Source organism: Dermacentor variabilis, chromosome 4 (assembly GCF_050947875.1).
Source record: "Dermacentor variabilis isolate Ectoservices chromosome 4, ASM5094787v1, whole genome shotgun sequence".
Lineage (NCBI taxonomy): Eukaryota > Metazoa > Arthropoda > Arachnida > Ixodida > Ixodidae > Dermacentor > Dermacentor variabilis.
This window is the reverse complement of record NC_134571.1, coordinates 180,710,585-180,733,230: the sequence shown is the minus strand read 5'-3', so window position 1 is coordinate 180,733,230 and position 22,646 is coordinate 180,710,585. Positions and strand designations below refer to the sequence as shown.

Here is a 22,646-nt window from a genome sequence, read left to right as displayed (position 1 = left end):
CCAACATTTGTCTATAGACCGCCATGTGTTTCAATTTTTTGTCTTCTTCCTCTCTATAGAGTAATTATAAACAAAAGTCAATACAGTATCCATTTATTGTTGTTCAGTATTGGTCTATAACAAATTCGATAAGGTGTTAATTATTGTTGTCTACTCCTAGTTTAAAGATGGTCTATAGACAATAGTTCATAAGGTTTCTATTTCATTTTGCCTACTCTAATTCTATATTTGTTCTATAGTGGAAAGTCGATATGAAGCTTGTTTCTTTTTGTCTATTCTCAGCCTATAAAGTTCTTCGTGCACACACACACACACACACACACACACACACACACACACACACACACATATATATATATATATATATATATATATATATATATATATATATATATATATATATATATATATATATATATATATATATATATATATATATATATATATATATATATATAAATGTTGCGTGACTGGCCGCGCGACGCACATTGCCTGCATTGGCGTGCTTACGCCCCTGTATGAAACCGCTTACGCCTTTGTGCTTCTGAATGAGGATACGCACACGTTTGGCTTGGGTGTATCAGATTTTTTGTTTGAAATGCCGCACATTCAGCTTCGCATAATCACCATCAAGCAGGCGTTCAATGACTGTTCATTGTGTTAATCCAACGAATTCATCGAAGTATTGCTGAATTAGGGTAACCATATATGTTTTGTAATGCGTCGGTCATGCGTAATGCGCTAAGCACAGTGTTTATGACTCGGTTATTCACTGTAGTAACACGTTACACACCGGGGCCATATATCTTATTTAATTAAAGACAAGGAGACATTTCTGAGCCTATTTCGAAGCAGGAGTGAGAGCTCTGCGCGTGCGCATTGTTGCGAGAGAGAAGCGACGTCACTACCGGTGTAGTCACTGGCGTGCTACACCTTCGGTAGGAATGTTTCTGTGGTGGGATCGCGACTGCTTTGCCTAGGCATATACAGCTCCACTATAAAAGCTTTAAATGCGTAATCATTTCTATGTCTACCCAACGAGAAATCTGTCTGTCCGTGACGTAAGAAGAATGCAATGGCTCATACCCCCCTAAACAATCGCTCATACCCCACATTAGGATTTCTGTGGTCGTACCACGAGCGTTTCGCCTACGCATATACAGCTTCGCTGTAAAAGGAACAATGAAAGAATGAAAGAACGAAAAGACAGAAATAAAGATAGAGAGAAGGATAGACAAAACAAAATAACCTTTGCGTAGTACATAAGGTGCTCGCATGTGTCGTTCAAGGGATCGACCTACAGCGCCATACGTTTACTTCATACTGCGGCTCCTTATATGTGGAAAGAAGACTGATCCTTTCGATCGTATACTTTAATGCCCAGTGCGCAGCAGTAGTTTGCCTTCACGTGCTACAAGAGTGTAACACGTGTCTAGCTTTCTTCAGTGACTACTGGCATATATTTTTTCATTTTGCCTGATATGTAAGGTAGTCTGAAATTGAATTTGAGAATGTTTTCTTTTATGTAAGCGTGGTTGTAAATCTATTTGGTACGTGTAAAACCAGAATGCTCTGTTATTTGTATTTCTTCATGTTATGTTTACATTGATGAAGAAGTTATTGTACAGGTTTTCTTATTCATGTTAGGACTGTAGCTGTATTTCCACTACATGTTCTAGTTTAACATTGTTTTAGTATCTAATTGGGTGAAAATGACCTATAAACACTTTTTATCATTCTGAATTTTTTTTGCCTTTGAGTTTAGGGTCGTTGGAAGGAAAATAATTATACTGTGTTATTTCTGTATATCAGCTAACGCTGTTAAAACATCATGTGTCTGTAATTGATATATAACATTGGTATGTTATTGCACGCATTTTGTGTGCTACTTGTCTGTTCTTTATTCTCAGTTTCTTGCCTCCGGTCGCTTCAAGTGTCATTTTTCGCAAGAAATTTCTTAATAAAGTGTTTCAAATCGATATACGGCCATTATCAGCTATGTTTTCCCATGTATAGGCTTAAGGCTAGGTACATCGGTACTTAGAAGGGCGATGGTTCGGGCAGTTGGTGTTCCATTTGAGATTGTGTGGTATAGCGCGAAGCAGGGGCAAGGGACGCAAGGAAAGAAGGCGCGTGTCCTCGTTATTTCCTTGCGTCCCTTGTGACTGCTTCGCGCTGTACCCCACAATCCAAAATGACATCGGGACGTTCGATTTCCTCCTCGATCTGTTGTGCTCCTATGGACGCCATGTTGCTGCATCGGCTTGTCTCAAAAGCTTCTGCTGCGCTACAGAAGGACATACACGATATTGCGTGAGCTTGGCGATGTGAACTACGAGGTCGCACCACTGGACTCGCGTGTCCCCACGGACGTTGTGCACGAGTCCCAGCGGAAGCCTCCTTTTGCCGCGTGCTTACCTCCCTTATAGTTAGCGCCGCGGCGGCGCCTTTCCAGGCGAGGGTTGTGTTACGTCGCCAACAAAAGTGGCCCTAGTCAAAAGAAGACAATTTCACGTGTGGAGGTGGAATCGGTCTCAACAGCAATCTTGTTTATTCACCGTTGTCTCTCTTATAAATATTGTAACGTAACAGTATTTTTTATTGCAGCTTCTAAAAAGGTTACTGCGCTGGTAATTGGGTTGGGATTCGGCAACGTTACAGACGTCTGCCTTTCTTTTGCCTCGTAAAAGATGGGTATTTGAATGGCCCTCTTAAATTGTTATTGTAGTGAAAAATTATTGAGGTCGTGTTTTGAAGACCTTTCTAAATGACGGAAAAACTCACCACAAGTAACAGCTTGTCAAATGGTTTCAGGTGTTTCTGTGCACTCTTTCTTGAAACCAAAATTAACGACCTTGTTCTATAACGTAAACCTGCAGCCGATGTTTTTACTAAATTTTTGATATGCTGAGTTATGTTGTTCACGTGACGTCAGCCAGTTTTTTCTTTGTCCGAACATTTATGACCTCTTTAGAGTGCAACTTTACACATAATACATTGTTCTCGCTATACCACTGATTCATTCACTCTCATATTAACTACGGCATAATATGCGGGGGTAACAGTTATAACACTAACTTCGCATCCCTCCAGGTAATCCAGAACCAATCCATAAGACTTACTTATTACAAGCAGTTCACGCTTTGCAAATGTAAAATCACTACTGCATAAAAACAACATACTAACCATTTCAGAACTCACCAAATATAATCTAGGGATTTTATTCTACAAATATCTGACTAAGGAACTGCCATCGAGCTCCTTCTCACCTTGTGACCTGATAGCTCATAGTCACACCAGATTAGCACTCAATAGTAATTTCCGCCCACCTAAAGTGCCAACTAACTATAGTGAACAGACTGCGGAATTTTCTTTGATATCACTTTGGAATACTCTAACACCTATATTCAAAATGAAAAAAAAGTTATAACAATTTGAAAGAGAACTTAAAGCATTCATATAAATCCGTACTGATATTGTCCATTTTTTAATTTCCTTTTGTTCTTTTATATTGTCATGCTGTTCTCAAGTGTTCTTATTACTCACATGCTATAAACATGTTTTAATATTACTCTTAGCTCTCACCTGTACAGGTTTTGCTTTAAACATTGTATACCATCATAACTGTCTTTAACAGGAGGTTCCGATACAGGCTTTGGCTATGGTACCTCCTTATTTATACTACGCACATGTAATTTTCTATATCTTTACTAATAAATGCATTATGAAATACCACCTCTTCTAGAAGTCTTCCAGTATTCCTTTGTAGCTGCTTCTTGGAACCAGTCTTGATTTTCCCTCAATAATTAAATCAATATTTATGTTCTCCCAATCCTGCAAATACATTCAAGAAGAAATAGGGTGGCTTAAATTGGGAAAATTATTGCACAGTGTTAGATTACCTTGTGAAAAAATACTACATGCAATGTTTCTTATGCTATGTTTATTGGCCTGTATAATAACCTGTTTTTTTTTTCTTCTAAAATGCCATCGCGCCACCAAATTAGGCGCAGCCGCAGGAACAACAGCCGCGTTTCGAGATATTTACGGCTTTTTTTTATCATAAGTAATTCCTTTCGGGCATTGCGTCGCTAACGTTTCGTGCATTGTATTGTCAAACGCATATTGATCGGACTGGAATCAGTCGTAACTTCAGGCCGGGCGTGGCGGCCCACACAATACACGAGTTTCCAGAAGGCTTCCACCGTCTGCGCAGTACAGCAGCGTACCCGCTGGCAGACGATCACCGAATACGTCCCTGCAACCGAAGGACAGACCACAGAAATGGCCATGTCACCGCACACACCTTTGAAACCGGAGCATTATGAATTACGCCACGACATAATGAACAAGAATGGCATCCATATACTCTATCCGGTGAGTACTACGACACGCTTGATTAGTGTGCTTGAAATATGAAAGGAAGCGGTCAAATCTGGCAATCTGCGGATACTATACATGATAATACGCATATCTGTATGCTGTATTTTTATTACGCACTTAACGTTATGCACACTACATGCAGTGGCACATATTCACATCAACTGCATGAGATTGTGAGATTTTGCCAATATGTTTACTCATCATGCCATCAGCGTAAACCGACATTACAGTGGAAACTGACAAATTTGGGAGTGCAAGAAAGTGTAACTTATTTTTAATTTGCCATGTGAGACCTAATTTATATGCAGATTATTCCAAGTAGTTCATCACTACAAATTGTTATTATTGCTGCAATGTTTCACAAACTTGAATTGTTACAATAGGGACAGCAAGATAATCGCATCTATTTGAACTTAAAGAGCCCCTCACCAGGTCTGGCCGTTTTTTAGCTGACGAGCGCCGTGCGTAAACGCGAGCTAACAATCGTGCCTGCTAAGTATTACCTCATCACGCGCCATGAAAAAAGCTCACACTTCAAACCAAAGGCCGTTTGTCGTTCTCCTCGCGGGCGCCGTGGTCCCAGCAGCAGAGCGACGTGAATCTCTCGAATACGCTAGGCACACCGCAGTGATGTGATGTCACTCTCAGTGATGGGTGACTTCGAGAAGTATTCAAGGCAACATCAATTATTTGCTAAAGCTGTCGCCTAAAATAAATAATGGGGTTTTACGTGCCAAAACCACTTTGTGATTACAAGGCAACGCCGTAGTGCCGTAGTGAGGGACTCAGGAAATTTCGACCTCCTGGGGTCATTTAACGTGCAGCTAAATCTAAGTATACGTTTGTTTTCGCATTTCGCTCTCATCGAAATGCCGCCGCCGTGGCCAGGATTCGATCCCGCGATACCGTGCTCAGCAGCCCAACACCATAGCCACTAAACAAGCACGGCGGGTAAAACTATCCTTCAATAGAAGAAATAAAGTTTAGAGATATAATAAAACATACAAGGTCAATGTCTTCGTGTTCTTGTTTTACTTTTTGCCGCCGCAAAAGATATGTACTTCTGTTTCGTGCGCATGTTCCCACGTCGTGCAGTCGCGCGTGCAGAGCACGAAACTATTTCACTTTCTGCCGTCTTCCAGCGCGCGACCATGCTCAGTCGTGTTTCCCTCAGTTTTCGTGCAGCGCTGACTTATACCGCTAGTCAGGTGTTCTCGCTGCGCGAAACAAGAAAAACGCAACAGCTGGCGCACCAGTCCGTTATCGGAAGTGCGCCGCGAAGCAAAGAACCGAGAAAAAAAAATTATCAGCTCTTCCACTCCATGATGTGGAACGAGCAGTAGAGCTGTGGTGTGTTTTGCCTCAATCTACGCATGTATATAGGCTCTGCTATTAGTATTATTATTATTATTATTAATAGTAGTAGCAGTAGTAGTGGTAGTAGTACTTCTAATCAATAATGAGGGCAGTTATTTTAATTCATTGTTCAGTAGTGAATAAATAATTAATTAAGTAACTAATTAGTTTAGATCGGGTGGCCGCGGCGACTATGCCGTAACCACAACACACAATGCCCACTACAACTGTGTGTATATGACGCAGGTGGCCGTTATACGGAGCCTCGACGCGACCGCTGATATGCTTTGACCGAGCCGCAGTCATAGGAATGCCCAAACCAAAACAAATGTGTTTATAATATGCGATTGAATGCCCTTCCAATGAATCATGGAAGGACTGGAGTCTCATTCTAGCGGACAAACATGGAGGTGTCCGTTTCCCTCCCGTAGAAGTTCATGCATGGACACAGGGCTGGATTTCCACAATATTGTTACGTGTAGAAAGACACAGACGAAAGAGGCTATCTATAGGCTATTTACACTGCGACCAGACAGCCAGGCTTACGCTCGCCCACGGCAAGGCACAAACCAACTTCATCGTCGTTCTCGCGCTGGCTTATCTCTTCAGTATCTCCTGATAATATCGTAATACTACCCCGCAATGGCAAAGGCGCCGTCACGGTGCTGTTAAATACTGTTGCGCGTAGAAAGACACAGACGGAAGAAGCTATTCACAAGCTATTTACGCTGGACTGGAGGCAGAGCGCCAGGCCGACATTTTCTCGCGCCAAGGGCACATACCCACTTCGTCGTCGTTCTCGCGGCGGCTCGTCTCTCTGGTATCTGCCGATAATATCATAACACTACCCCCCGGCGGCAAAAGCGCCGTCACGGTGCTGTTAAATATCCAAGGCACGTGGAGAGTTGTAGGGCTTGATTCGGGTGACGTGGACAATGTCACTGGTTGTCACACCGGAGGGCGTAGTGGGCGTGGCTAGAACAATTTTATAGGTGACATCGGTCACTTGGCGGAGCACGCGATATGGGCCGGTATAACAGGAAAGCAGTTTCTCACAAAGGCCAACTTTACGCGATGGTAACCATAGCAACACGAGGGTGCCGGGCGCAAAATTGACATCACGGTGACGGAGGTCGTAGCGTTGCTTCTCTTTGTCTTGGGAGACTTGTAGACGAACGCGCGCAAGTTGACGAGCGCGGTCAGCACGGGCGATTGGATCACGGGCATAAGCGCTAGTTGAAGCTGTGGTGGACGGAAGCACGGTGTCAAGTAGTAGCGTCGGTTCGCGGCCATACAAGAGGTAAAACGGGGAAAAGCCAGCAGTTTCGAGACGGGAAGACTTGTATGCAAAGGTAATGTAGGGTAGAGCCAGGTCCCAGTCACGGTGGTCGGCTAAAACGTACGAAACGAGTGGGCTAGGCTGCAGCGGCACCGGCACCATGTTTAATCGCTGCTTGTTCTTCATGCAATTCTTCGGCTTCCTTGCTGTACCCCCCTTTGCGGCGTCACATGGCTTGGAACTGCTTCGTCTGACGTGGCTCCCTTAGCGGTCGAGCACGTGGACGTCATCGAGTGCTTGCCCAGGAACTGCTCTATAGCTACCATATGCGATTACCTCGGCGTGTCGCACTTCAAGCTACAGGATGCCAGTCACCCCGATGCCCTGTCCTTTGATCAGCCAATCATTGACAACTCTCGGTCTGTGACGTCAGCAGCCGACGGTATAAATGTCCAGCGCGTGGATCGACTCTTCAGTGGGCTAGGCTGCAGCGGCACCGGCACCATGTTTAATCGCTGCTTGTTCTTCATGCAGTTCTTCGGCTTCCTTGCTGTACCCCCCTTTGCGGCGTCACATGGCTTGGGACTGCTTCGTCTGACTCGGCTCTCTTAGCGGTCGAGCACGTGGACGTCATAGAGTGCTTGCCCAGGAACTGCTCTATCGCTACCATATGCGATTACCTCGGCGTGTGCCACTTCAAGCTGCAGCATGCCAGTCACCCCGATGCCCTGTCCTTTGATCAGTCAATCATCGAGAACTCTCGGTCTGTGACGTCCGCAGCCGACGGTATAAATGTCCAGCGCGTGGATCGACTCGTTAGTGGGCTAGGCTGCAGCGGCACCGGCACCATGCAGCACCACTCCTATGTCCAGACTAGTTTACTGCGTGACTTACGTGCTGAAATAAATGCCTTGACTACTAAGGTAACGGACTTGGTCTTAAAGAATGAGTCTTGAAAATCCTTCTCGTAGCAACAATCTGATAATACACGGCATTTCTGAAGTAATGGATGAAAACGCTACCACCCTGATGACTGCAGTTTCATCTGTGTTTACTGAGCACCTGAAGACTAGCTGCCCTCACATTGAGCGCGGCCACAGGCTCGGTAGAGCACGCACTGGTTACATTCGTCCCGTCATTCTTAAACTTTCTAACTTCAGCGACAGAACCGAGGTTCTTAGGAACGTTTCAAAACTCAAGGGCTCAAATTTCGTCATTAAAGAAGACTTCTCTTGTAGGGTTCGGTTAATTCGGATAAAAGTCTGGGATGCATCAGCCTCTTTTCGGGACAGCGGTTCTGTTGTGAAGTTGAGATACCATCATGCTTTCATTAACAAGGTTCGTTATAACTGGGATGACAGCTCAAACTCATTAGTAATGGCACCCGCTCAACGTGTTTCTTCTGAGTCTGGCCATTTGACTTCCTTTCCATCCACTTCCTCAATTCATCCTGGCCGTTTTGAGAACCTTGTCGTCTTGAATATAAACGCTCGTAGTATTGTTAAAAGATTTCCTGATTTATTGTCCCTTATATCTATTCATTGCCCCACGTTATCGGCATCACAGAGACTTGGCTGCACAATGGTATTTACGAATCTGAGTTCACTCCACCCGGTTTTGTTGCCGTGCGCTTAGACAGGGTTAGCGGTACTGGTGGTGGCGTGGTACTGGTTATGCGGTCGGATCTACGATTCTGTCTTGCCTTCTCCTCCAGAAACAGAATCCGTGTGGTGTAAAATTTACCTTCATAATCGGTGTATTGTGATTAGTGTTATATATCGTCCCCCCGCCTCTACTCTTGATGTTCTTCATGCTGTTTGAAATTTCATGAGCGAGATCAACATTGCTTCGTCGAGTTTTATCTGCATGGGTGACTTCAACGCCCCTGGCATCCACTGGCCATCATTGTCTGCAGTCGGTCGCGACACAGCTGTTTGTAAAGAACTAATCAACATTTCCTTGTCCTTTGGTCTCACCGAGGTTGTTCCTAGTGCGACCAGGTTAAATTCCGTCCTTGACTTAGTTTTTTTAAGCGCTAACCTAGCTGAACGTGACTTTTCTTGCGAGGCAATTGATGGTATTTCAGACCATAAAAGCGTTTTAGTGTCACTCTCCTGTCCAATTTCTAAATCCTCCACGTTTACTAGTTTCCCTGATTTCACTCATGCGGACGACAACTCCATTACTGATGCCTTATCTCATCGTTTCGATACGTTTAGTGCACTTGCAGACAACCAGGACGTCAACTGCCTTGCTAATTACTTTGAGCGTCTTGTCAAATCATGTATCAAACGTTTTTTGCCCATTAAATCTAAGAAAAAAAAATTCTAACATTCCGCGGATGACTCGCGATATCTTGGATTTGTCCCGTCGCGTTCGAAGGTAAAGGTGTTCCAGAAGAGGCACTGATCCCATGGCATTGGATAGATTTCTTAAGGCAAAGAAAGAACTCAATCTTATGTTGCAAAATGCCAAGGATTTCTTTTTTCGCGTTCGCCTGCACAATTTGTTAAGAACTAACTCACGAAAGTTTTGGTCTTCTATTTTACCTCGCGATGCTTCATCCACTTCTTTCAGAATAGATAATGACGTCACCAACGACCCGGTAGTGATATCCGATGCATTCAACAAGTATTTCCAATCCATGTTTGTTTCCGATAACAACTTTATCCCGACACTTACCAATATAGTTTCTTCTGAAGCAATCAGTGACTTTGAGATAAACTGCGAAGGCATCCTCAGCCTTATATTAAGCCTGGATGTCAAGAAATGCACCGGTCCGCACGGGATACACAACGCGTTCCTTGTTTGTTGTTCGTTGTGGTCATCAAAATATCTGTCAGTCATATTCAAAAAGTCCTTATCATCCTCAACTGTACCTTCTTCATGGAAGTTAGCCAAAGTGCTCTCTTTATAAATCTGGAGATAAGCAGTGTTTGACGAACTACAGACCAATTTCACTGACGTCAGTCACGCAAAATGTTGGAACACATAATTCATAAGCACATCACGCTCTTTCTGGAATCAAATAATTTGCTGTCTAACATGCAACATTGGTTTAGGCGTGGTTTTAGCACGTTAACGCAGGTAGTTGAGTTCACGCATGACATTTCATTTAACCTTGACGTAGGCAACCAGGTTGATGCCATTTTTATAGATTTCTTGAAGGCAATTGACACCATTTTACACTCTAAACTTATTGCTAAACTTAATGCTGCGCTGAATAATCCTCATTTGGTTAACTAGATTTTAAACTTTCTCTCATTTCGCTCCCAGTTCGTCTCTTACAGTTCGACTGACTCCGCTACTATTGATGTGACATCAGGTGTGCACCAAGGCTCCATCCTTGGGCCGCTTCTTCTTTTATTATACATAACCGATTTGCCCCTTCGCTGCTCTTCTAACATCCGTAGAATGCTGATGACTGCATTCTATATGAAGTGATTGAATCTTCTAATCATTATCGCCTTAACAGTCGTGTTCTAGGTTGTGCAATTGGTAACGCTTGACAAATGAACATTAATTTCAATAAAACCGTTCTGATGTCTTTCCGCAACCAATCTTCCCCCTCCCTTTTAAGTTACTCATCAAATGGCCGTACAGTAGATAAGGTTTCTGAGTATAAGTATCTTGGTGTCATTTTTACGCATAACATGTCATGGTCCAAACACATTGACTACATATGCAATAAAGCACTAAAAATAGGTTATATGAGGCGAACGCTAACCCGATCTCCTAAAGACACAAAGTTACGAATGTACAAATCTCTAATCCGCCCTGTTCTTGATTATGCATCCGTAGTTTAGAGCCCACATAAGCAGTTAGAGATTAATAAACTAGAGGCTATACAGAAAAAAGCTGTGCGATTTATATGTCATCGTTACGATCGAGACTTTTCGCCCTCTTCAACACTTTCTTCCTTGAACCTAAACACGCTCTCTTCTCGTCGCGGTGTCGAATCATTAAAATTCTTGCATTGCATTGTCAATTCTTTAGTTAGGCTCTCAAATGATAATGACATTAACTTCGCGCCGGGATCACCAACGAGAAGTCATCATGACCTAAACTTAATACCCTACTACGCACGTACTAACGTGTTCAAATTCAGCATTTACCCCGCTCTAGAGAAGACTGGAATCCATTTATCTGGAACCATTCGCTCATGCTCATCCCAAATTATTGCAACCTCCATCCCAGATGCATAGTCATGGGTATGGGCATAATCAGGCATGGGTATGCCTGGCAGCATTTGTATAACTAGTGTAGTCTTTCATCAGTGCTCTTTTGTAAAAGTGTTCACTTGTGTTTACCGCTGTATACCCCAATGAATTTTCTGTACATTTCTTAACCCACTCCTGCTATAGCGCAAATTGCGCTGCAGTATGTATAAATCAAATAAATAAATTTGTATAGCATGTCTGTAAGGTTGCGGTTCAAACGCTCAGTGGGGCCGTTCGTTTGGGGGTGGTAGGAGGTAGTAAATTTATGCTGAATGGAGCAGGCCCGCATGATGTCGTCAATGACATTCGCCAAAAACTTACGACCACGGTCTGTGAGCAATTGACGCGGAGCACCATGCATCAAAATGATATCTTGTAGAAGAAAGTCCCCAACGTCAGTTGCGCAACTGTTGGGAAGAGCGCTGGTTACGACGTAGCGGGTCGCGTAGTCAACCGCGATTGCAACCCACTTGTTTCCTGATGTAGATTCCGGAAATGGACCGAGAAGGTCTAAGCCAACACGATGATAGGGCTCGGCAGGGATGTCGAGCGGCTGTAGGTAACCAGAGGGGAGCTGGGAAGGCTTCTTGCGTCGTTGGCAAAGTTTACAAGCGGCGACGTAACGTCGTACGGAACGGGCAAGGCCCGGCCAGAAAAAACGGCGACGTACACGGTCATAGGTTCGAGATACGCCGAGGTGTCCTGCCGCTGGTGCGTCGTGAAGCTCTTCTAAAACGGTTGAGCGGAGGTGTTTAGGTATGACAAGTAGGAACTCAGACTCGTCCGGATGAAGGTTACGACGATACAGAGTGCCGTCCCGGAGGACGAAGAGGCGTTGAGTGGCATCAGGCGGAGAGTGTTCAAAACGGTCGATGAGTGCTCTGATGTAGGCGTCATGACGTTGCTCGTCGGCGAAATGAAGGAGCTGTGATAAGAGAATACGCAAGCAGCACTGGCAATATCGGCGGAGTCAGGATCGCCAACAGGGTAACGCGACAAGCTGCCAGCGTCTTGGTGCAGGCGGCCACTCTTGTACACCACGGAATATGAAAATTCTTGTAGCCTCAAAGCCCATCGAGCAAGCCGGCCTGTGGGATCCTTTAGCGATGAGAGCCAGCAGAGAGCGTGGTGGGCAGTGACTACGGAAAAAGGGCGACCGTAAAGGTGAGGACGGAACTTCGCAACCGCCCAGACAACAGCAAGGCACTCTCGTTCCGTAATGGAATAGTTGCGCTCCGATGGTGCTAGGAGGCGGCTCGCATAAGCAATAACGCGATCCTGGCCACGCTGACGCTGGGCTAAGGCGGCACCTACGCCATGACCGCTGGAATCTGTACGCAATGCTCTAGGGACATCAGGGTCGAAGTTGGCGAGAATGGGTGCTGAGGTTAGAAGAGTGACGAGACGAGAGAAGGCGGATGCTTCTGAAGTGCCCCACGAGAATTGTACGCCTTTCTTCAAAAGATTAGTGAGGGGTCTAGCAATTGTCGCAAAATCTGGAACAAAACGACGAAAGTAAGAGTATAGTCCTACAAAACTTCGGACGTCTGCGGCTGTCTTCGGAACCAGAAAATCTCGGACAGCGCGAGTTTTGTCGGGATCAGGCTGCAGTTAAAGTGCAGCTTCGCCTTGCGAAATACATCAAGTATAGCTCTTAGACGCTCAAGGTGAGTGTCGAACTTTGGCGAGAAGACGATGACGTCGTCGAGGTAGCAGAGGCATGTGGACCATTTAAACCTTGGAGCAAGGAGTCCATCATAAGCTCAAAGACGGCAGGGGCGTTGCATAATCCATACGGCATTACTTTAAATTGGTATAGGCCATCAGGTGTGATGAACGCGGTTTTTTCTCTGCCGATATCTTCAACAGCAATCTGCCAATATCCCGAACGAATATCAATCGACGAGAAATAGCTGGAACCGTGCAGGCAGTCAAGGGCATCTTCTATGCGTGGGAGCGGGTAGACGTCCTTCTTTGTAATGCTGTTCAGATGACGGTAGTCTACACAGAAGCACTACGTGCCGTCCTTCTTCTTAACCAACACCACAGGTGACGCCCAGGGACTCGATGAAGGCTCAATGATGTTTTTATCGAGCATTTTCTTCACTTCACTTTGAATTACTCGGCGTTCCGATGCAGAAACTGGATACGGTCATCGGTGAATAGGCGTAGCATCGCCAGTAAGATTCCGGTGCTTGACCGCGAGCGTCCGGCCTAAAGGGCGATCGGCGAAGTCCAAAATGTCTCGGTAGGATGATAATACTTGGTAAATGTCTTCAGCCAGCGCAGAAAACAGGTCCATCGCGACCATTTTCTTTATGTTGCGATCGGCACCCGAGGCTGGCGCGAGGGGCCTGCGAAGCTCGGAAGAACCATCGATTGGTAACGCTGCTACCACATAATGGTCGCCCAGACAATCAATGTTGGCAAGGCAAATACTTTGCGGTAGAATTCGATTTGCCAATCCAAAGTTAAGGTAGGTATGCGAGGGCAGTTCGCAGTAATAGTAAGTATAGTGTGAGACATGGTGACGTCATAATGTAGTGGAATGTCGGGCAGAGAAGTGGCGAGGTACTCGCCATCAGGAACTGGTGGCGAAGACATCAGTTTAATCAAGGCTATTGACTTTGGCGGCAGGCGAAGAAAGCCCGTGGGGCGTAAGCGGTACTTGAGTGCTTCAGAAGGTTCTGCGAGAAGCGGCAACTCAAGGCGAAGGGTACTGGCAGAGCAGCCAATAAGTGCAGAATGCGCGGAGGGAAAGTCGAGGCCGAGAATCAGGTCGTGGGGGCATTGAGCAATCACGGTGAAGAGGACAGGAGTGTGACGGCCGGCGACGCTAACACGTGCCGTGCACATAACGCTGATAGGCACAGTATCGCTATCCGCAACGCGTACGACGCGTGCCGACGCACGCTGGGGTGAGGAGCTTGTTCAGTCGTCGTCATCGGAAGGCAGCACTCATAATAGAAAGATGTGCGCCTGTATCGATGAGTGCAGTGACAGGATAGCCGTCAATGTCAAGAATGTGTTGGTTTGTAGGTAACGTCAGCAGAGGATTTGAGGGCAGGGTCGACAACGCAGCTTCGCATCCAAAAGCTGCAGTGCCTAGTTTATCGGCTCGCTCCGGGACGCGACAGGCGGCGGGGTTGGGGCGAACGAGACTGATGGCATCGAGGTGAGGGCGAGCGGTTGTGGCGAAGGTTCGGAGCAGGGGCATCAGCGGCAGTGGGTTTATGGCGGGTGGCATAGGGAACAGAAGTTCCAAAGGTGCGGGAATAAGTGGCGGCGTATGCCCGAGGATTTGGTGGCCATCGGTTGCGGTAGTGACAAGCGACGTGGCCGATTCGACAGCAGTGGAAGCAGATCGGTCTGTCATCAGGGGTACGCCATTCGCACGGGTTGCGGCGAGATGTGGCAAACAAGGACTGCCAGAGACGAGGAGGGCAGCTAGAGAACTGGGGAACGCTAGGTTGAGACGTTGAACACAGGGAGTTGAGACCAATGTTCTTATATTCCTGTCTGACAACGGCCTGAATCATCGCAATCGTGGTTGCTGGTGGATCGGGAGGTGTCGCTGAAAAAGCTGGCGAAATGGCGGCCCCGAGTTCGCAGCGGACAATACCGGTTGCGTCGTCACAGGTGGTAGTCTGACGCGGTCGACCCTCACATGTCGACGTATCAGCAGTATTGGGTAGCCGCGTGAAGTGATGTGTGATACGGCGGCTTTTAGCTTGTTCAAGGCGACGGCATTCTTTGATGATGGCGTCGATAGTCGAGACGTGGCCGAAAAGAAGCAAATTGAAAGCATCTTCGGCGATGCCTTTTAGCACATGCGACACTTTATCTGCTTCAGACATAGTATCGTCAGCTTTGCGGCATAGAGCCAAGACGCCGAGGATGTATGGAACGTACGGCTCTGTAGATGTCTGAACGCGAGACGCAAGAGCCTTTCTCGCGGCAACCTTGCGGCCAATGGGGTGGCCGAACAGTTCCCGTAGATTTTCTTTGAAACCGTCCCAACTGGTTATCTCGTCGTCATGCGTCTGGTGCCACACGTGTGGGGTGCCGCCGAGATAAAAGATGACATTGGCGAGCATAATCGTTGTGTCCCACTTGTTATTAGCACTGGCGTGTTCATTGTGCTTGATCCAGTCGTCAACGTCCTGTCCCTGCAGGCCACAGAACACACCAGGGTGGCGATGTTGGGCAAGCGTGACGATTGAAGAAGTTGGACAAGCCGAAGCCGTTACAGGGGAGGTCTGGTAACCGGGACGCATGGTGACAAGCTCGATATACCGACCACTTCGGAGTTCCTTGGTGAGAACTGAGATCGATAACCTCCACCAGAATGTTACGTGTAGAAAGACACAGACGAAATAGGCTATATACAGGCTATTTACATTGGAGCCAGACTGCCAGGCCGACAATAGCCCGCGCCAACGGCACAGACCCACTTCCCCACTTCGTCGTCGTTCTCGCGGCGGCTCGTCACTTGAGCAATTCTCGATGACATCGAATATATATATATATATATTGTAGTAAGATTACTTATTATAAGGCACTAGGCACAGTCTAGTTGCACTGGCAGTAGACGAACGCTGACCGCGCGCACAGCCGACACAAGAGCGCCTTCTTCGTCTTCCTTCACCACAATGGCCCCGGGAGAGAAGAGGAGCCATCCTGGGGACTTACGGCGTAGGTAGGATGAGGGGGTCATAGTACGGCTTAAGTCGGTTGACATGAACCGTGGCACGCCCGCGATGCCTATGGTCGGGTGAAGGTGTCACAGGTTCTACAACGTAGGTGACAGCGGCGGTACGGTCTATGACGCGGTAGGGGCCATCATAGCGTGCAAGGACTTTGGTCGAAAGGCCAGGGCTGTGAGGCGGGACCCACAACCAAACAAGGGAACCAGTCAGAAAAACTGGTGTAAGCGCGCCACTGTCACGCCGCAGCTTTTGAGGACCTTGAGCAGCGGTCGTAAGGGTTCGTGCGAGCTGCCTACAGTCCTCGGCGTATCTGGCGGCTCAGACACAGGCGTGCATTCGGAAGCGTCGGGTCGGTATGGGAGCATTGTGTCCATAGTACACGAGGGCTCTCGTCCATACAGGAGAAAAAAGGGCGAAAAGCCAGTGGTAGCTTGTGTGGCTGTATTATAGGCATACGTCACGAACGGCAAAACAGTGTCCCAGTTACTGTGATCCGAGGCGACGTACATAGTCAACATGACCCGCCGTGCTTGCTCAGTGGCTATGGTGTTGGGCTGCTGAGCACGAGGTCGCGGGATCGAATCCCGGCCACGGCGGCCGCATTTTGATGGGGGCGAAATGCGAAAACACCCGTGTGCTTAGATTTAAGTGCACGTTAAAGAACCCCAGGTGGTCGAAATTTCCGCAGTCCTCCACTAAGGCGTGCCTCATAATCAGAAAGTGGTTTTGGCACGTAAAACCCCAAATATTATTATTATAGTCAACATGTCACCGAGTGTGCGGTTGAACCTCTCTGTCAAGCCGTTCGTATGCGGGTGGTAGGCTGTAGACTTGCGGTGAACGATGCTGCATGCAGCGAGAAGGGCTTGGATGACTTCGGAAAAGAAGACACGTCCCCTGTCGCTGAGCAGTTCGCGTGGTGCGCCATGTCGAAGAACGAAGTTCCGCAAGATGAAGAACGCAACTTCGCGCGCAGAGGCTGCCGGGAGTGCGGCAGTCTCGGCGTAGCGCGTCAAGTGGTCAACACCTACAATATCGGCGACACCGCAAGCGAAGCATATGGGTCGGTTGTCGCGTGTGCGCAAAGGGGTCTCAATTGGGCGTCGAGATGGAATGGGAGGCGACGCGGGAGGAGGTGCAGCTTCAAGTCGCATTGGCGCCGGAAACGAGAACGTCGGCGGCGCATGTCGCGCGGCGACTTCGGCATAGGTCAGAGGTGCAGCCACAGGAGGGCACGGTTGGGCGAAAGGTAAAGACCCAGCAAGTTCCTCGCGAATGGCCCGCCTAATGGGAGCAGCCAGAGATGTGTCAGGCTGGGGAGGTCCATCGTTCAGAGGCAGCATAGACAATTGGCGCGCCACCTCCTCACGAATGAAATCCTTAATCTCCACAGAGAGCGATGCTGCTGGCGTGGTGTTTGAGCGAAGCGTGATGCCCGAGAGAGAGTCGCCAGGTGCGAGAGCACTGCGCGCAAGGACCCTTTGTCGACGCAGCTCATCGAAGCTCTGGCAAAGAGTGACGACAGCTGTGACAGAAGTAGGGTTCCGCGCCAGGAGCATTTGAAATGCGTCGTCCTCGATGTCCTTGAGGATGTGCTTCACCTTGTCCTCTTCAGTCATGGTGGAATCGACGCGGGCGCAAATATCAACGACTTCCTCTATGTAACTAGTATAAGTCTCGCCGGGCTGTTGAGCGCGCTGGCGGAGGCGCTGTTCAGCACGGAGTTTTCGCAAGACTGGGCGACCGAAGACTTCCGCGAATGCAGTTTTGAAAGCGGAGCAGGTTTGCAGTTCCCGTTTATGGTTGTGGAACCAGAGGTTCGCAACGTCAGCAAGATGGAAGATGACGCTACGGAGCTTCGTCGGGTCATCCCACTTGTTGTGTTCACTGGCGCGCTCGTAGGTAGAGAGCCAATATTCTACGTCAGTCTCACCAGATCCGCTAAAAACACGAGGGTCCCGCTGCCTTTGCACGGCACCGCACATGACAGGAGCGGCAGATGCGCCAAGCGGATGGTTGTTAGCGTCGTTCATAGTAGCGGCTGGAGCAGATGTTAAAGTCCGGCTGCGAAGTTCCAGGGTGAGGTCGGGGAGTGCAGCACCTTCCACCAAATGTAGTAAGATTATTTATTATAAGGCACTAGGCACAGTCTAGTTGCACTGGCAGTAGACGAACGCTGACCGCACCCACAGCCGACACAAGAGCGCCTTCTTCGTCTTCCGCTTCACCACAATATATATATATATATATACGAGGGTCGTTCAAGTCAATCCGGGCCTTTCTTGAAAACAGACAGCACAAATTTCAAAGTGTGGAAAAGGGGCTTATTTTGCCACGTAACCTGCACCTTCAGTCATGCACTTATCTCAGCGTTTAACTAAGGCCTGAAATGCTTCGGCATAGAAAGATTTCTTATTACCACGGAACCATTGTAGGACGCGATTCTTCACTTCATCATCAGTGTTGAAATGTTTTCCTTCAAGGCAATTCTTCAGGGGCCCGAACAGGTGGACATCACTTCGTGCTAAGTCAGGACTATGGGGGGGGGGGGGGGGTAATGTCTCCCAGCCAAGTTTCTCGATTGCTTGGAATGTGTGCTGAGCGGTATGCGGTCATGCATTGTCTTGCAAAAGCACCACACCCTTTGTGATCAAACCCGGACGTTTCTTCCATAAACTGTTTAGCATATCACACAGCACGCGGCAGTAATACTCACTGTTGATAGTGACACCACGAGGTAAAATATCAAGGTGAATAATTCCCTGTTTATCCCAGAACATAGTTGCCATCACTTTGCCAGCAGACGCAACTGTTCGAAATTTCTTGGGAGGTGGTGATTACGTATGCTTCCACTGCAGCGATGCTCTTTTGGATTCTGGGGTGAAATGGCGAACCCATGTTTCGTCACATGTCATGATGCGATTCAGAAAATCCTGGTCTTCCCTATCAAATGGTTCCTTCAGTTCTCTACAGATTTAAACTCTTCTGTCTGTCAAAAGCAGACAGCTGCTTCGGGAGCCAGCGTGCACTCACTTTTCGGAACAACAAGTGATCATGAATTATTGTGTTCACTGTTCCTAACGACAGGTTATGCGATGATTGTCTATGACCAGCTACTCCAGGCACTGAATGTTTTCAGGAATGACTACCGTGGGCTGTGATCCACCACGACCTGGATCGTCAGTAATATAGATACGGCCCTCTCTGAAGCGCTTACACCATTCGAATGCCTTACTGCTACTAAGTGTCTCATCACCGTACTGAGCCTGAAGTATCGTGTAAATTTCAGCAGATTGTATGGCCTGCCTCACTAAACACTTCCTATCAACACGCTGTTCCACGTAGACGTTCACACGTTTGTCCGCCATCGTGAATAACAGTCTATTCAGAAGCGCGGGAAATTAGCGCCGTATACCAGTAACAGGACACAGGTTCAAATTTCTACTGGATACAAAACTCCAGCCTAGACGTCCCTTTCAACCTGAAAGAACAAAGAAGTCCGGGATTGAGTTGAAGAACCCTCGTGTATATATATATATATATATATATATATATATATATATATATATATATATATATATATATATATATATACATGTATATATATAAGTTTAACTGCGGCATTTAAAGCAGGTTGTCTATTTATTACACAAATTCAATAATAATAACTGATTTAGGTTACTGCTATGGTCAGACTGGGCTTGCTGAAATTAATAGTAAAGCTTTGAAAACGTCAGAATGGCTAAACTAACTGTAAATATAAAATGTGCCATGGTTCAGAATATATATATATATATATATATATATATATATATATATATATATATATATATATATATATATATATATATATATATATATATATATATATATATATATATATATTTATCTATATGAATAGCATTGCCATTCTGACGTTTCGAAAACTTGACCATTAATTTCTGCAAGCCCAGTCTGACCATAGCAGTAACCTAAATCAGTTAATATTATTGAATTTCGGTAATATATAGTCAACCTGCATTAAACGCAGGAGTTATACTATGGGTAGATTCACTGCCCACATGTGGGTACGTATATGCATGGTGTCACACGACGCCGTCACCATCTATGCGATTAACGAAAGCATGGTAGCTTTCAGAGCCGGCCACCAGGACAAAGAAAGCGCTAACGTCTAAAAGTACGACCGTCGACGTCGGCGCGCCACACGAAGGATAGCGCGAGCTATGTTAAGCGGTCCCAGCCGATTTGGATAAGTTCTGCGGACAAAAAGTACGATTTCTCTCGGCACAGTGTACAGAATGTTAAACTATAACAACGGCCGGCGTCAATGCAGCGCGCAAACGCAGTGGCAGCCGAAGACGGGAAAATAATATATGTAATTTTACCGGTGGATATATGCATCTTATGAGCGTCCCCTTTGGAACACGGCGGTGAGTTGCGCCCTCAAGCTCTTGCAATTCTACTGCCTAATGTCCTACCCAGTAAATCTCTTGCATGGGCTAGTTGGTTCATGCTTTAATTAGTAAAGGCAAGACTCAGAAGACCAGGACTCAAGAAGAACACAAACGACAGGACCGGCGTCTGCACCGGTCCTGTCGGTCCCGGACCTGGACCAGGGCCAGGTCCTGGTCCTGGTCTTCTGCGCCTTGCTTTTACTAATTCAAGCCCTACCTTGGTTAAAAAATAAGAAATAGTAAAATAAAAAAACACGATGATGTCCGACAACGAAATTTTCGGACCCCTTATTATGAACTTAACTTTTGCATGTCTCCGTTTTTTTTTTCGTTTCGCTACTTTTCCTCCACTAATCTTCCAATCACCTCTTACTAATCTGTATTGCGGACATGTTTACTTTCCGCCTGCTCTCGCTGAACCCATGGGACCGAGATAGGGGAAAAGTAAACATGTGCACAATAGAGATTAGTAAGAGGCGATTGGAAGATTGGTGGAAGGAATATATGGAAACGACAAAAAAACGGAGACGTACAAAAGCAATGTTCACAATATGGGGCTAGAAAGCGTGGTTGTGGGAGTTCATAGGTTTTTTTTTCGTTTTTTTTCTATTTAACTTGGGTAGCACATTAGGCAGTATAACAGCAAGAGCTTGGTAGCGCAACCCCCCGCCACGTTCCAAAGGGGACGCTCATAACATCCATCCATCCATCCGAGGCGGTCCAGGGTATGTGGAAAGGTGTAGTAATTCCAGGACTTACTTTTGGAAATGCGGTTGTTTGTTTGAAATCAGGGGTACAATGAGAACTCCATGGGAACGAAAGGTCAGTGGGACGCCTCTCCAGGGAAGACTACAAATGAAGCTGTGGTGGCTGATATAGGCTGGACTAGTTTTGAAGTGAGGGAAATTCATGATTACATTGCGCTCAGTGATACACAGGCGAACGATAGGGACAGCACGCGGACGTCCGTAGAGCGTGCTGTCCCTATCGTTCGTCTTTGTAACAAAAAAGCGCACTATAATCATGAACGGCCACCAACTAGCCCCGTTTATTGCTTTACTAAGAGAGGGAAGCTCAGAGTAAAATTAATTATGAAGCACGACTGAGGAATATGAAAAAAGAAAGTAAATGGGATGAGAGAGTGCTGCGGTAATTGTACAGGAGAAACATTGATTCACAGTGAAGGAAAAGAACTAGGAAGCTTACCAGCAGGTATGTGGCCTCTAGGTTGAGTAACACAGCAACAAAGAACGTCAAACGCAAAGTCAGAGAGGCTGAAATTTTCTCATGGTTGCGGCAATTGAAAAGAAACATGTCCTGAGTAACTACACAAGAGGAAAACACGAAATCTGGAAAGAAACAATTTATGATAACTCAAGGGGATGCTCATTACTTTTCGAAGCGAGATCATGATGCCTTAGAAAACGCACCTATAAAGCGGGATATTAGAAAGAAGAAGAAGCACGTGCTTGCTTCGGTAGAGCCCGGGAAACGATGGAGCACGTTTTATTAGAATGTGAAGACATCTGCCCAGCGGTCGATATAGGCACCACTGGCCTCCTTGACGCCATTGGGTTCAGCGAGAGGAGGGGAAAAGTAAACATGTCCTCAATAAAGATTAGTAAGGGGCGATTGGAAGATTGGTGAAGGAAAAGTAGGGAAACGAAAAAAAACGGAGACGTAAAATAGCTAAGTTCACAATATGAGATCACAAAATTTGGTTGTGGGACTTCATCGTGTTTCTTTTTATTTTTTAACCTAGGTAGGACATTAGGCATTATAATGGCAAGAGCTTGGTGGCGCAATTCACCGCCCCGTTCCAAAGGGGACGCACATAATACACATCTATCCATCCGGTGAAATTACATGTATTATTTTCCCGTCTTCACCTGCCACTTCATTTGCGCGCTGCATTGACGCCGACTGATGTTATAGATTAACATTCTATACGCTGTGCCGGAAGAAATCGTACTATTTGTGCGCAGAAATTATCCAAATCGCCTGGGACCGCTTAACATAGCTCGCGGTATCCTTCGCGTGGCGCGCCGATGTCGATTGTCGTACTTGTGGCCCTTTAGCGCTTTCTTTGTACACTAAAAAAGTCTCTGGTACACTTGCTGCACTCGAATAAGTTACAGTGCACTGAAGAATTTGTTAAAAGTTGTCCTATCACATGCTTAAGCTCATCTGCATTTTTATACTTTACGCCCGAAGGGCCCTGTACGAACGGTCCTTGTCCCGGTAC

The 22,646-nt window shown here is 46.5% G+C and overlaps 1 protein-coding gene across 3 annotated transcripts in view; it reads left to right on the top strand.

Annotated features, from left to right (window-relative positions):
* The first annotated feature begins 4,211 nt into the window (after positions 1–4,211).
* LOC142578084 (uncharacterized) overlaps positions 4,212–22,646 on the top strand; it is a 151,508-nt gene continuing 133,073 nt past the window's right edge. For all 3 annotated transcript variants that reach the window (XR_012827160.1, XM_075687503.1, XM_075687502.1), the window contains exon 1: positions 4,212–4,377. Coding sequence is in view for 2 of the 3 variants with exons in the window: in XM_075687502.1 (XP_075543617.1) it covers positions 4,285–4,377 (93 nt within the window). In the remaining variant the exon portion in view is untranslated. The remainder of the gene's footprint in view (positions 4,378–22,646) is intronic.